General features: G+C 44.8%; 1 protein-coding gene across 3 annotated transcripts, besides 1 other annotated feature; it reads left to right on the forward strand.

The window, feature by feature from the left end:
- The first annotated feature begins 405 nt into the window (after positions 1-405).
- fz3 (frizzled 3) lies at positions 406-14,683 on the forward strand. Of its 3 annotated transcripts, none has more exons than NM_001297831.1 (2): positions 406-908; positions 11,937-14,683. In NM_001297831.1, the coding sequence occupies exons 1-2, from the start codon at positions 690-692 to the stop codon at positions 13,461-13,463; spliced, it is 1,746 nt and encodes a 581-aa protein (NP_001284760.1). In that variant the 5' UTR covers positions 406-689; the 3' UTR covers positions 13,464-14,683. The 3 variants fall into 3 exon arrangements, with proteins under 3 accessions (NP_001284760.1, NP_525035.2, NP_001096859.1); NM_080296.3 differs by having other exon boundaries at positions 487-908; positions 11,937-13,763; NM_001103389.2 differs by lacking the exon at positions 406-908 and adding an exon at positions 8,195-8,671 and having other exon boundaries at positions 11,937-13,763.
- Positions 8,069-8,134: a mobile genetic element.
- Positions 14,684-14,932: the final 249 nt, after the last annotated feature.

Genomic DNA, 14,932 nt, shown 5'->3' on the forward strand with positions numbered 1-14,932 from the left:
TGCCGGAAATCAAAGCACACATCAAAGAGCCCCGACGCCGCCGTTTGCAACGTGTGGAGGTCCCGGTGTTCAATTGCATCCACCGTCCCCTCGCACCCCCCGTCATCACTCTTATCCTGCCTGACCCGCCTTCTGCAGGCAGCCCTCTACCCCTCCGCCAACAGCCACACTCCCGCAGTCATTCAGTTTTGTTTGTTGCTGATGCGGTTGGTCGACGTACCGATCCAGTTTCCTCGCCTTACACTCGAAAAAATAGCCATGGCTAAGTTAGGCCTGAAAGTGTCGAAGTAGGCAGGTAACACTTCGAAATGCGCAAATATCATGCGAACAACTTGCAAAATTAAATCTCTCAAATTAAAAAGATCTAATTGTAATTGTGTTTCTGCCCGCCCATATATTCATATCGATACCTGGCTGCTCTATCGATAAACTGCCGCTCCACCTATCGGCCACCTCATAGCGTAGCATTCGTTGAGTGTCGGTGGTTCAGTTTGTTGGAAACAGTGAAGAGTAGTGGTCGCGTTTCGCAGTTCTTGGAGTGGAGACTTTCCAAACCGGAGAAATACGTAAACCACTGAGAGTCGCACAGTAATATAAACACAAACATTTTTTTTACGTGCCGCGAGTGACGTTTGAACAGAAACCCTGGAGTGGCAAACATGACCTCCTGAAACCCACTAAGCATCGCAATGTATGCCGCCTCGATCCTGATCCTGCACCTGACTTGGGCCGTGGCCACGATCGCGGCCAACGGTGCCGGCCATAATGGCCCGGTGGCATCCGGAGCAGGGCCTAACGGATTGCAGTGCCAGCCCATCGCCGTGTCCGCCTGCCAAGGCCTCGGCTACAACATGACCGCACTGCCCAACCTGGCAGGTCACACCAATCAGCTGGAGGCTGAGCTCCAGGTAAGCGGAGCCACAGCCGTGAGCCAGAAGGCAGGCACGTCCCGGACCCTCGCGATCCCACGTTCTTGATAGGCCGACTGTGGTGTGGCTCCTCGAAGTGTTTCCGTCGCTTACGTGCGAAAACAAAAGCTTAAACAGCGGCTAAAAATAAAATAAGCAATGGCCAATATGCCCTATGCCAGGCAGGTAAATTGTTAGCAAGCTTCAGTCTCAAAACATCAGGCAGAAAGCAATGAAAGTCCTTCTAGATCCCACACTTTGAGAATCACTTAAAGCATTTCAACCGAACTGCTGATGAACCCCAACGGAACACATTCTATATTAGCATACATAGTTAGCATAATTAGTTATACTAAGGTCAATGGTTGTGTAGTATACCCTGAAAAAGTAAGGCCAGCAATCGCAGCAAATGATACAATGTTGTTTAAGAGTCCAAACTCTTTCCAAACATTCGGAATTGTGAGTGACGGGCTTGTGGAGGGCGGCAGCGCATCAAAGAGGGACCGACAGACAGCCCACACTCCCACTGTTTTTTGGCTTTTCAGTTTTACTTGTTTTACTATCGCAGCAGAGATGTTGGAAATACGCACTGCCGTGGAGGTAGAGTAAATAATAAACAAAAATGTTGAAAGACACACCAATATGGAAGATAGAAGTCATTTTGCGGGATTTTTGTATATTTTAATATATAGTTCGCATTCATAAGCCACAGATCCGAAACGCCCATAGAAACCGTAGTGTCCCGTCATCGTACGCCCCCCGCTGCTCTGATCGTATTTTTTGTATCTGTATCTTTCGGGGTTTCATTTCCATTAGCAACGCTCTGAGGAACAAGACAAAGCGGCAAAAACAAGGAGAAGGTTCTTCGACTCGAAAGTTTTTTGGATACTTGTGAAAAAGAGACCCCAAACAGACGCAAACGAGCTATTATCACTAAAACAAGTCAAAGGGCAACACCTAATTGACGTTCAATAATGTCGTCTTTGAGTAAATGGGGCAATAAACCATCAGCAGTGATCTTTTGGGAAAAGCGTTTGTAATTCTGAAATAATTCACTGCTACTGCATGTCCAAGTCAACTGCGACTTAAGAATTTGAGGTCATCTCGCTCTCGCTTCGTAATTAACCATGAAAATGGCCCATGAAAATCGCCGCTTTGCAGAGTGCGTGGAATGAGCGGCGGAGGAAAAGCAGGCAGAATGGGCAGGCCATTTGGTGGTAAGAACAGGCACAAAAGACGCTAGTGGCTTGGGGAGACCTGAGCGATTGTGCAGACATTACAAATGGACACGAAAAAAGGGCTGCCGATTAGGGAAACTGTGCGGCACGCCAACACTAAAAGAAATGATTATCGAATATATTTCAATCACTATTGTTTCGACAGTTCGGCACTCGCTTTAAAACCAACTCTCAGTGGACTAAACCTATTCACCAATCATTAACAGATCACATACATCACACTAGTTGAACAATGTTAGTACTGATCTGCGGGTACTATCCCTTTTTTTTTCGTCGTGTACACGCATTATCATCGGTTCGGCTTCGGTTTTTTTTTTGAGCTTAGCTTGGAGAGCGTCTGTACACATATGTATACATACATATGTGCGCAGTCAGATCCATTAACACCTTTATTCCGGACTTCGGTTTCCTTTGAGCGTATCTAGCTAGCATTTTATGCACATGCCCTTTTTTGGACGAAGAAAGTCAAATGTCGATGTCGGTGACGTAGTGCTATCACTTTTGCTGTTGCTCCGATGTCGATGCAAAGTGCAGGAAGCAGACCAATCGCGATCCGTTTGGGGGCCTGAGTGGCTATACTTCAGTTCAATTCAACTGTTTTTAACTGTGGGTCAGTGCGAGATGCTTCTCCAGGCTATAGAAGCTGCTTGCTAACCATTCGCTATCCACTGATTTCTATCTGGCTGCAGCTCGGAAATATCTTTGTTCTTTTTTTTTTTTTTGTATTTTTAAGGGACTCAGTGGTGCGCGTTGCCGCCTACTTTGTTTCATCGTGGCGCTGAAAAGAGGAAAGTAAAAGGCATAGTCTGACCAGGGAGTGGGCTTCCATAGTTTTCATGCTTTTCATATTTTTCTCGGTTTTCTTTGGTTTCTTCTTTGTTGTTCAGACGAGATAGGGCAGTAAACGAATCGCGGCCAAAACTCAAGGGGCAATTAAGCATCCATCCTGACTCTGAAGAAATTACAAACACACCGAATGATTTGAATGGGAACCATGTTAAACTGATCAAAGCATCTGGAAGCCATATAAAACACAGAAATCAAAGAGATTTCTACGGCCGCCCCACCAAGCGTCAATAAAAAGCATCAAAAGCTGCAGAGGGTTTGTACATAGAGGGGCGTATTTACACAAATGCTCGGACTCAATAACAAAGATCGCATTGAACGAAATGAGAGGCAAAGGCGAAACGAATTTGAATATGGAAGTTTACATATGCGTAGATCCCTAGAGCCCTGTTCAATGTTTCGACTTGGTGAGGTGTTAAGGAATGCTGAAGTGGGACTGCAATACATACATAAATATGGTTCTTATCAGTCGGCGATTGTAAAAACATACATAGGCACCGTAAAACGGCGGCATGCCACGTGAAATGAAATCCGAATAATGGTATTTTGGGTGCAAATAAAACTAGTCAAATGGAGAACAGACCGAGAAGGTCGGTTGTAGTTCCAATTTTTCCGTCCGTGTCCAAGATCGAGAGTGTATTTCTCCTTTGTCAGTTTGTCAGTATATCTTTTGTTCGTTGGGCGGTGTGTTTGCTTGTTTGTTTGTCTGTCTGTGTGCCTGTTAGGCGAGTGGGCGTCGCAATCAAGTGCCAACAAAGTGCTTGTCGAGCGTTAATTACAAGTGAATTAATTGAAGGTGCGTCTTCGCACTGAGTTGATTCCATAGATAACCATCATGCGACTGCCAGCGTTGCCTCAACTATGAACGGGGAAAAAACTCACCAATCTCGTAGGTTTCATAATGCTAATTAATTAAATTTCCAATAATATAAAACAACTTTCATAGCGTTAAACACCTGCGAACAGTACGTCGCATTCTTTGCTACTACATTCATAAAGCCCAATGAAATTTGTGGCGTGGTAACCCACATCTTATCCCATTTTTTACTGAACACTTAACAAAACAGCATTTTATGTAAAGTAATTGTAAATATTTGAGCAAGGAATTACCCGACGAGCGAGAGTTCTCTGTGGAAAAAACGAAAACAATACTTCAACAAGGCCGAAACCAAATAGATGGCAGCTATTAAGCAACAACAGCAACGCTGACGATGGCGACAATAAAATTGTTTGATTTTGAAAATCAAAACCCATTAAGAATGCTCAGCCACCAATTCTAGGTGAAACGGGGTTTGAAAAGGGACTTTTGATATCAAGAACAGTGCGGTGCCCACAGAAATGCCGTAAACCTTACTTTTTATGACAATTGCCTATGGCTTATCGCTCGCTAAAGGCCCGTATCAGCCGCATATATTTAGGCCGTATGACTTAAACTTAGCAGGGCAAAGTACACATATCAAGCCGATACCACACTATCAATATCTAACCGATATTAATTTGATTAAAGAAATTAAGTAAAAAGGCCATTTCGTAAACATCCATCCCACCCCAAGAACTTACCTACCGGCAAATGTGACCTCAAGCTTAGTTCATAGAGCTTCCTACGTTTCTCCCATCGCCTTGCCAGTTAAATGGGCCGCTGTGACTGTTTGAAAATCCGAAAAGGCATTATGTCGCGGCTTACGTGTCATCTAGCGTTTATCTAGCAACTGTCATAATAGCTAGCATTATAAATTCCCGTTTCTTCTCTGTTCTTCCGATAAATAAAAACCACAACTAATGTGTTTGCATTTGTCTGGCTATCAGCTTTTTCTATCGGCTGGAAAAATCATAAAAATGTGCTCGAAGAAAATATGAAATCCACAGAGTTAATCCGCCGGACGTTTCTGATAAGAAAAGCACCCTAGCAAACGTTCTTATCGGAACACAGTCTGCAAACGCCAAGCGCCAGGTTGTTGTTGTTGCTATTTCAGCTACCTGGCTTACGTCCGTCCCCTAGAGCGAGATAGCACTGCAGTGGGAGCGGGACGGTGTATCGCTCTGTTTTGTCTGCATTGTAATTATGGCAAGGGGTGCAGAGGCGTGAGGAATCATCATCAGGGCGGTATTGAAAACGACTTAACGCTGATAGTGTCAAACAAAGTGCAGAAAGCTGCTGCCATTACTTTTGTTGTTCCTGCTCAGCGATCAGTGACTTTGAATTCCGGCGAGAATATGGCGAGAATGCACACAACACTAAACCAAAGGCTTGCGCGATATTCAAGACATATAAACATGAAGAATACTTGAAAATTGATGGATGATGAAAACATATATCCAAATAGTTTTTTAAGTAATTGTTATTCATGCGAACGGATCAATTCGCTGGAACTTGGGACCTGTCCTTATTCTATTCCCATAATGATGAGTAGGGCAGTTGCAATGTTGGCAAAAACCGTTGGCAAAAAATCAGACGCTCCCCAGATAAACACACAGAAAATACATACAACATAAAAACCAAAAACAATTAGTTCATTCCTTTGCAGCAGAGGCGGCTTATGTGTTATTTTTTATTTTCTGCTGCTTCGGCTGCTGGCACACGCAAAAAATGCGGCAACGTTTTCCAAATGCCTTCAAATGCCACTCAGCGAATGAGAAGCGTAAGTGGGAAACAGGAGGAGGAGGAGTGAGTTGCTGGCGAAGAACAAAAGAAGAAGAAGAAGAAGCAGGCTAGCCAACTGGAATGTCAGAGTCACTGGGGAAGTGGAAGATTAGTGGAGAATATGCTAACTATCAAATACACACTATCTTCCTGAATATAAAAAAAAACTAAACTTTAGTTTAGTATTAAACTTTAGTTAAATATTCACTTAATTTGATACAAACTAATATTTGAGCCATGAAAGTCGAAAGGGTATCAGAAAGGTGCTAACGAAAAAAGCGTCCAGCAAGCGACGAGCCTCAAAAGCAGGTTTGTGTCCTAAGTCTTTTGTTTCGGCTTTATGCAGCGCAGCAGGATGTTGGAGATGACTTTGGGATGTGGTTATTTCTGGCGTGGTATTACGCACTTTTGCTGTTCTTGTTGTTCCTCGTAATTACATGGCAATTAACATAATTGAACTGCGCGCCTGCGCACGTGTGAATTGACCCGTATACTCTTCCCCCTCGCCGTCCAACTCTGTGATCTCTTTCTTCGAATCTAAATAATTAAAAAGAGAGGGAATGAAGTAAAAACAGACGGCACGTTGCATGTAGAGTCGGCAAAGTGCAGCTTATTTCGGTAATGCCTCCTGACAAAATGTCAGATCAGCAGACGGCAGCGTATACATTACCTTCCGCAAAGCCAATACAATTCCACGGCCTGTCAGGTCTCCCTGTTCCCGATCGCCAAACTCTAAATCCCTCCAGAGACCGTCGAAGTATCTTTAGACGAGGACAGGACTGGTCAAACATGTGCCAATTGTATTGCCAACGTAGCTGCAGAACCTCACCGAGCCCCAGAGATCTGGGCCAGCTGTAGTGCATTTGGGCCTTTAGAAGCCCCCGGCCCGCAGATCGCTGCTGCAGATAATCTAGCTTGGCAACGGATCGAAACAGCCGTAGTCAGCGACTTAAAAGCATTATGTACAGAGAATACAGCACGGAGAAAATTTAGTATAGTAGTCTTACCCCCTCAAAATATGTTTGGTAACTGATAAAAAGTATTCGGAATAGTATCTCAAAATATGTTACGGCAAATGAAATATATTATGCATCTAAATGAATCTGTTAAATTTTTCGGACAACTCGCATTTCAAACCAAACAAACAATTCCTTAGCTAAAAAAAAAGTAGTTATTGGTGTGCTTTTCGGTGTTCGGCGGATGCCTTCCCATCCTCAGGCAATTGGCGAGGAGCTCCTTTGGTGCATTCCGCTCGACGAAGTCTGCCTTTGAATGACAATCCACGGCAGTCAAAATGTCAATTAATTGTGAGACGACAGCCGTACGTCGTCGGCATCTCTTGACAGTTTTGGCAGCGATCACGTTGCGCGGGGAATGAAAAAGTCGGCTAACACGGCTAGCTACAATAACTCGAATCGATACGTATCTTTGGAGTAAGGACTATCTAAGCTAGGGCTAATGAAGAATGACAGATCCAAAGTATGCCTATCTGCATATTCCGGTGCCAATGGCTCAGAGGAACATCAATACTTCGGGTTGTTTTAGGGATCTTTGCATCGTTGGCAAATGAACACCGCAAATAAAGTCAGCGATCTTAGCGAAGTACTACTTTATACAATTCACAGTCCCCTGCCAACTTTTCTGCGTTTTTTGAACGCCCAGTCATGAATTTAAGTTGCTAGCTGTGGTCACCGTTCGCTAATTGCAAACGCTTTCGTAGCGAATTAAATCTGTCGACTTTGAAGTTGTGCCGCCAGTGAGTCTGTCTGACAGTCACCTCTGAACGCCCCAGCAACCTCAGGCATCTGGCAAACAGCAGTCAATTCGCATCAAACCGCTCAAGTCCGCCAGAGAGCAGCCAAACGGCAGCTAAATAGAATAAAGTCCAAACCAAATAAGCCATCAAATGTAAAAGAGGGAATCTTAAGAAGATAACCGAGCTCTTAGAACACCTATTTACGTATTAAACTACATTCAGTCGAAAGATCCGACCCCATTTAATTCAGCGACTTATCTCTAAGATGTGGTATATTCGCAGCGAATGAACTGACCAAACTTGAGTTTGAGACGGCAAGTGGTGCGTCAAGAGGAGATCTCACTGTCTGTTCAACTATCCACGAGTCTTTGTCGTGTGTGCGGCCTTTTCAGCGGCATTTCGCAACACTTGTCCCACTGACAGCCGGCAAATTGTTTGAGGCCTCCAGTCCGCTTGCAAGTTGAAACCCAAAACTAGATGCATCTGGCAGATACAGATATCGCACTTATCCGGGAGGGGAGTTCCCCAAGTGGCGGCGTCATTAAAAGGGGTTGGTTGGCTGAAGGGGCGGGGGCTACAGATGGAATGAAAGAAATCCGAATCTTTTCAGCTCTCTATTTCTATACCCGTTACTCGTAGAGTAAAAGGGTATTTAAGATGCGTTGAAAAGTATGTAACAGTCCGTCCGTATGAACGTCGAGATCGCGGGAACTATAAAAGCTTCAATATTGAGATTAAGCATTCATCTTAGCATACATATGTCACATTTGAAACAATCATTCGGAAAAGCTAGAGAAAAAGGAACACTTTGAAATAGGAAAATTTTAGACAATCATTCAACTGAGTAAAAATAAAATAAAATAAATAAATGTCTGGAAGCGATATCGCGGGAATTAAACTTACCAGTGGACCGACGAGTCTGAGGAGCAGGATCCTTGTGAGAAACCTACCGCCTTGCACCCGTGAGGAGCTGTCTTTCCTCTGCTATCCCTTCGGCACAATCCTTGGCTCGCTGGTGATTGATAACCACGGGTTTATCCAGTTTGCTACGGAGAGAGAGGCCACACGCGCCATTGAGGCGCTCAACCATTCTACCTTCAAATCGAAGGATATACTTGTCTCGAACGCCAGCTTCCGTTCCCTCAAAGCCAATTGCTGTGTCTATGCTCCCCCGAAAAAAAAGAGGATGATCGCGTGGTCTGATGCGGATGACGTTTCCATCGTGGAGCGGAACGAAGATGAGGACGATGATGACTACAAAAGCGATGACGAAAAAGGCCAGGTGACAAGCACGAATTGTGCACACACAAAAGAAAGAGATATACGAACTTCAAAAACGCGAAGTAAAATAAGAATAGTCCGAAGAGGCAAATCTCTAGAAAAATAACACACAAACATCAACTCTTGTAGAAAAGACCACACCAACTCTCTACAAGAGCACAAAAGCGGTCTGCAAGAAGAACAGTTTAAGTCTTTACAAGAAGAAAGCACCAGCACCAATATCCTGCACGAACACACCAACATAATTCATCTCCTATAATCGACCGAAATTTGCTCTGAAATAAAATGGAAGCATTCATCTTTCGTTTTATTGTTTGTCTAGCCAATTTCTATTGGTATACAAAAAACACTTTTGCCACGCCTCTCTTTACACCCACAAAATGCTCACACTTTTGAACAACTTTTAAATGTTTCCGCAAATCTATCGATATCCCTTAAAAATTATGAATTGCATTCTCTCTTGTTTCTAATTGTTTATATGATATATAAATTCTAGTAATACAGACTTAATGCCGATAAGTCCCTACAAAAAAGCACGTATTCAAGTCAAAGTGCCTCTGAGCCATTTTGGTCGGCTTTTATTTTTTGCGACGCAATCATTAATCAAAATCGAACAATCATTACGTTTGCGTTTAGGTTGTGAGGTGTCAACTTGACCATTGTTGTTGCTGTTCTGTGCCTTGTAATTGAATTTTGAAAAGAGGCGGTATCAGGGGGTATCGAATTGTTTTTGGGACTGACAGACTTCACTGAAAAAGTGTGAAGCACGCTGCGAACGAAGCCAAAAGAGATAAAAAGAAGAAATCAAAATGAAAGGAAATAGCCGCGAGTCGAAAGGCAATAAGAAACTGAAGGGGGAGCGAAAGAAACCCCCAAATTGTAAGTTTTTAAGTGAATTAACAAAATTATATCTGTGGATCCTATACAGCCGACAAAACTCACATTATTCAAAGTCTCTCCTAAGCCCAAGTTTGTAATTTGTAATTTTCGTCGGGTGGACGAGAACCGCATCGAATCGCTAACATTTCGATGACTTTTGCGTCGCCGAAAAGAAAAAAAGAATACCGAACAGCTCCGAAAAAGAGGGAAAAATGCCCAAAGCGTTGCAGATTGCATTCGCTTCGCAGACTGGAGAGTCGGAGGAGATATGGGGATCATCATGACCGAGGGGGGTGAAGAGGCGGGCAGTGCCCTTTCGCATTAATAATACATTTTAGACACTTGGCCAGCTTTTAGGCACATTGGTTGGGAAGACTATGTTTTGGGAACGTGGGGTAAAAACTATTTGCTCATTGTGTCCAATTTATACTAACCAGTATACATATTTGCACTTTCCTACGTAATAATGCATGAATTGGATAATCTTCAAATTTTTTTTACATTCATAAGAACAGACGTCAGTTTATATGTAATTCCAGTTTAGTTAAAACTTGTCTTACCCATATCTTGCACTAATTCCGAATTCGAGACCACTGTTCGTTCCTCACCTGTCTTGCCGCCATTACATGGTCTGCGCGTCTCTCTCCCTCCGAGTCCTGCTCTCTCACTCCCACTCGTGTAGCAGAGCAGGTCTATTAGGCTGATTGCCGCTTCGTTTTTTGTTGGTTTCGACTGGCTTTCGGGCAAGAGAATGATTATGGCCAAGGCGATGATGTGGTTCACTAGCCGGCTGCATCATTAAATTATTATTGCGGGCATGTATTTTCCAGAGAGCTGCAAAAGCCTAAAAAATTGTAAATCGCGTGTCTAATGCTCCATTCGAGATGCCCGCCGGTTCTTGAACGCCGGTTTGTTTCTTTCTGTCCATCTTTCCATCCTTCCTTCCTACCTCTTTTATTTATTTTTTTTTTTTTGGCCTAATGTGGCTTAATTATACAACAACAATATGGTTACTGTTTTGCAGCAAACAAAGAGCTCGGCGAACGGCCATCAAATCCTTGTCAAGAGTCCCAGTCCCCCCATGATCGGTGGTCGGTGATCGGTGCTCGGTTCACCGGCTATCAAAAGGAGATGGATATGCGACCTGAGTTTCTTTCTTGAGAAAACGCAGCTCGATAATTTAATGCACCTTTTCCTCTCCAGATTTCCTGAGTTCTTTCTTTTCCGTCTGCCACCTTTGTCTTGGGGACCTGGTTCTTGTTTTTTCCTGCCGCGCTGCCTTGTCTAAAATTCCACAAATTCATAAATGTTGATCTGGTTCGTCATCGTCATCAAAGTCGGCATTTCTCGCTGATAGACAATGGACAAAAAAACGAAGGAGCGCTGTGTCGAGGGCCTCGACTACCTGATACCGGTGATCGAAAAGAGCGACATCCGTTGACATTTAGCATTTCATAAAGTCGTTTTCCATCGCACACATGCGACGCAATGATCTACTTAAATTAAAAGGAACCTTTTAGGTACGGCGTAAGAGTTTTCGCGTACACACACACATTTATTCACATTCACATTCACATTTATTATAAGACAACGTCAAGAATAAACACATTTCAGACTTCTTCGATTAGTTGGAGGCGAGTCAAGTGGAGGAAACGTGGCTTCCTATGAAGTTATTAGATTGCATGGCTGGCAATTGACAATTAATTGCCATCGACGGCTGCTAATGGAAATGGAATGAGCTCGCAACTCGCAACTAAGAAACTGGCGGCATTTTCGCCATGTGTGAAGTCTGACGCAAGTTTTCACACCAAACAAAGCAACTTGTGAGATTAGTAATGAAAAATATACAAGAAAAGATTTAAAGAACATCCGCACACAAAAATTACACCTTAAAGTTTGTGTGAAAAAAACAAATCATCGACTTTTTCCAGGCATAAAGAATTCGTGAAGATAAAATTATTTTTTTTCCAAATACTTTGCTAACATAATTAGCAAAATAATTCCCACCATCAACTTGTTTTTCAGATCGCAAATCAGTAAATCCAGAATCATTACCATTACACAATCTAATTTGGCAATTTTAGCTAATTTAATACCAGACATTAGCCGGTGTAGGCAAACTGCAATTGTGTAATTTTGCTAATAGCAAACATTTGTTAGAACGCTTGCGTGTCGGCAAACATCAAAGGAAGGCTAAGTTTTTATTGCATTTTTATTAGATAAAATAATAGACCTCAATCAACATACAAGAGTGTGAACCGAAATACGAATTGTTTAGAATCGAACTTTGTATTTAAAGGAGTAGCTAAGAGTTCTTCAGAATATTGTTTCACTTATTTTTTCAGAATCACATTACTCATTATTATATCTCGTTCTATTTTTTGCAGATTGCCAAACTGGTGCCACTAATAGAATCCGGCTGCTCGCGTCGCGCCCGCTTTTTGCTCTGCTCGTCTCTGTTTCCGCTGTGCACGCCGGATGTGCCACGCCCCGTTGCCGCCTGCAAATTGCTGTGCGAGACTGTTAGGGGCGAGTGTATGGAAAACGCTCCGCCGGAACTGATGGAGCTGTGGCCTTCGTTCCTTAACTGCGACGGACTGCCGCAGCCGGAGAAGCACGAGTTGTGCATGCAGATTCCACAGGAGGTGGCTGTGCCAGGCGGGAGTCCAAGTGGTCCGCCCACCACTGGTTCACCTGGCGTCGAAGATCACCCGCAGACGTACCGCTTTTGGAAAAGCGGAGCATCTCCCACCTCTGACTTGGCTGGCGTCTTGTGCCCGCAAAACTTTAGCGGCAGTCCCTTTAATCCGGAGGAGTGCGTGCCCCAGTGTCAGCGGGACGCCTTCCACACGAGCTCTCAGAAGAAGACGTCTGAGACCCTCATTCTAGGCCTCTCGGCCGTCTGCTTCGTCCTGACACTGTTCGCCTTGGTGACCTTCTGGGCGGAGCCCACCAGGTTTGGCTACCCCGAGAGACCAGTGCTCTTCCTGTGCCTGTGCTACAACCTCTTCAGCGTGTGCTATCTGGAGCGAATCGTGTTCCACAATCAAGCAAGGATGCATGACGTCGAGCTGCAATGGCGGCTGATGCGACCGGGTTGCTTGCTGACGCCCCCTTGCCTGGCCTCCTACATAACCACCTCCTATTTAAGCCTGTGTGCAGCCAGCTGGTGGCTGATATTTGCCCTGTGCTTCTACCTGTCCTCCCACAAAAAGTGGTCCAGCGAGGCGCTGGAAAAGAGGTCCGGGCTGTTCCACGTTCTGGCCTGGGTGCCACCGCTGGCGCCCCCCATTGCCGCCCTGCTGCTGGAGAAGGTGCGTCCGAGTGAGCTGACTGGGATGTGCTACGCACCGGGATTTGTGGAGCTGCCAGCACTGGTCCTGCTCCTGCTTGGGCTGTACTTCACCCTGAGAGCCTCCAGGTCTCTGCTCTCCCTGCAGCAACAGTTGCAGCCCACCCTGGCCCACCACCGATTCGGGCAGATCCGGAAGCGCTTTGTGCTCTTCTCCCTGCTGTACTTCGCACCCACGACCGCCGGCGTCGTGGCGGCTCTTTGCGAGCGGTACGCGGATTCAGTGCCCAGCTGCTCCACACCCGATGACTGCCTCTCACCCACTCCGCTCAGTGCCTGGCCAGCGTTGGTCCGGATCTTCTTCCAGCTGGTGGGCGGAACGTTGACAGGGTTGTGGGTGTGGTCGCGCAAAACCTGCGAGAGCTACAGAAATCGGCTGGGTGCCAGCGGCACACCCACCTCATCCCTGATGAATCAAAGCAAGGCGGCCGGGGCTTTGCCCAAAAAGCATTTGTATACGAGTGGGAAATCCATGCTGCCCACGGGGGGAATCACTCCTCTATATGCTGGTATTAGTTTTCACAATGTGCCCGTCTACAACCCCAACCAATCGAGAGTTTAGGGGATCTTTTAGCCCACATGGGGGGCTCTAGAAAAATCTCGAACTCTACTATTGTACATATAACATATACATACATCATAGAAGGCTTTGAGCCGCGGTGAGAGAACATGATCGAACATACGCCTAGTTTTTAAGCCCGAAAAGGAGAAACTGAAATGTGTTAATAGCTTTATAGATCGCGCTCCCCCAAGTACCCATCACCTCCAGTTTTTATTAGTAGTTCTCTAGCTAGTCCTAAGCCTGTAAATAGTAAAACGTTTTATTCATAGTAGAATGAATTGTAAATAAATTATATGAATCAAAAATGAATGTCGTTCAAAGTGGGCTCCAAATGCATTAGGAACTCAAGATAAGCAAGATAACCACTGCGCGTTCTCACGGCATCTCCGTCAGCCACAAGGCTCAACACTTCGCAAGCCCCATTTACTATATGTGGGTTAATGATGCAAAAGTTGTCGCTGCAATGAGCTAAGGGATGGATGGTGGGTAGGAATTCCGACGGATCGCTTAATTGCAACAAAATGGCTAATTTAGTTATGCTATTGTCTGCGCTCCGAGCCGTGGCAATTAGAAGGAAAATGCTTAATGACAGATCTCGACGTTGGTTGCCATCGGTTGCCGACTGGTTATGCTCCGCCGCACCTCCACCTGTGGCTCTGCGTATTCTTTCCCCTGTATATGTTTGTACATTTTGCGGACACTCCAACTCTTTCGTATGCCATTCAAGTACCACCTGTATTCGGACCAAGCGAAATATGGTGGACCTAAAATTATCAAACATGGTGGTCATGTTTATAAATGAGTAAATTACCTAAAAACTAAGATTGTTTTTTTTACTTAGATGGGATGTGACACCCTAACACCCGATTCTTTAGCACAGACACTTTCCCTGCTCTCTGGATGTTTGGGCTGCGTCAGAACACGGGTAATTGGTATCAACCGAGGCACAATTAATTTGATTGAAGCTGCCACACCGCATGCCGCTCCAACGAACAACGAATCCATCCTACAAATTGCCGGCCGTCGTGGCAGGCAACAAGCCGAAACACTGCGGCAACATCGGCACAATAGCAACAGCAACTGTGCAGCAAGCGTGCAATTAACTCTTGTGCGCCAAGATCAAAGCGATTAATGCGGCCCCAAGTTCCCAGACGAAGGGACGGAGGCCAGGGCATTTGGAGCAGCGAAGGGCAAGGAACGGAAACCAAGACAGAGACGAGATGAGGCGGGCGTGGATGGGGGAAAGGTATTCCAAGCCTGGTCTGGCTTGGTCTGTATCGTCATTTTCATTCTCGTCTTTCTGGGCAAAAAAAATATTATTATACGAGGGTCCCATTCCTGGATGAAGTCGCCTAAACATCTAATAGGCCTTTAAGCCAGACGTTCAAGAGCATAGCCATAGTAAGCATAGCCAGTGTTGTTATCCTGGCCACGAAAACAAATATGTAGGTAATATCTGAATGCATTTT

This window comes from Drosophila melanogaster, chromosome X (genome assembly GCF_000001215.4).
Source record: "Drosophila melanogaster chromosome X".
Taxonomy (NCBI): domain Eukaryota; kingdom Metazoa; phylum Arthropoda; class Insecta; order Diptera; family Drosophilidae; genus Drosophila; species Drosophila melanogaster.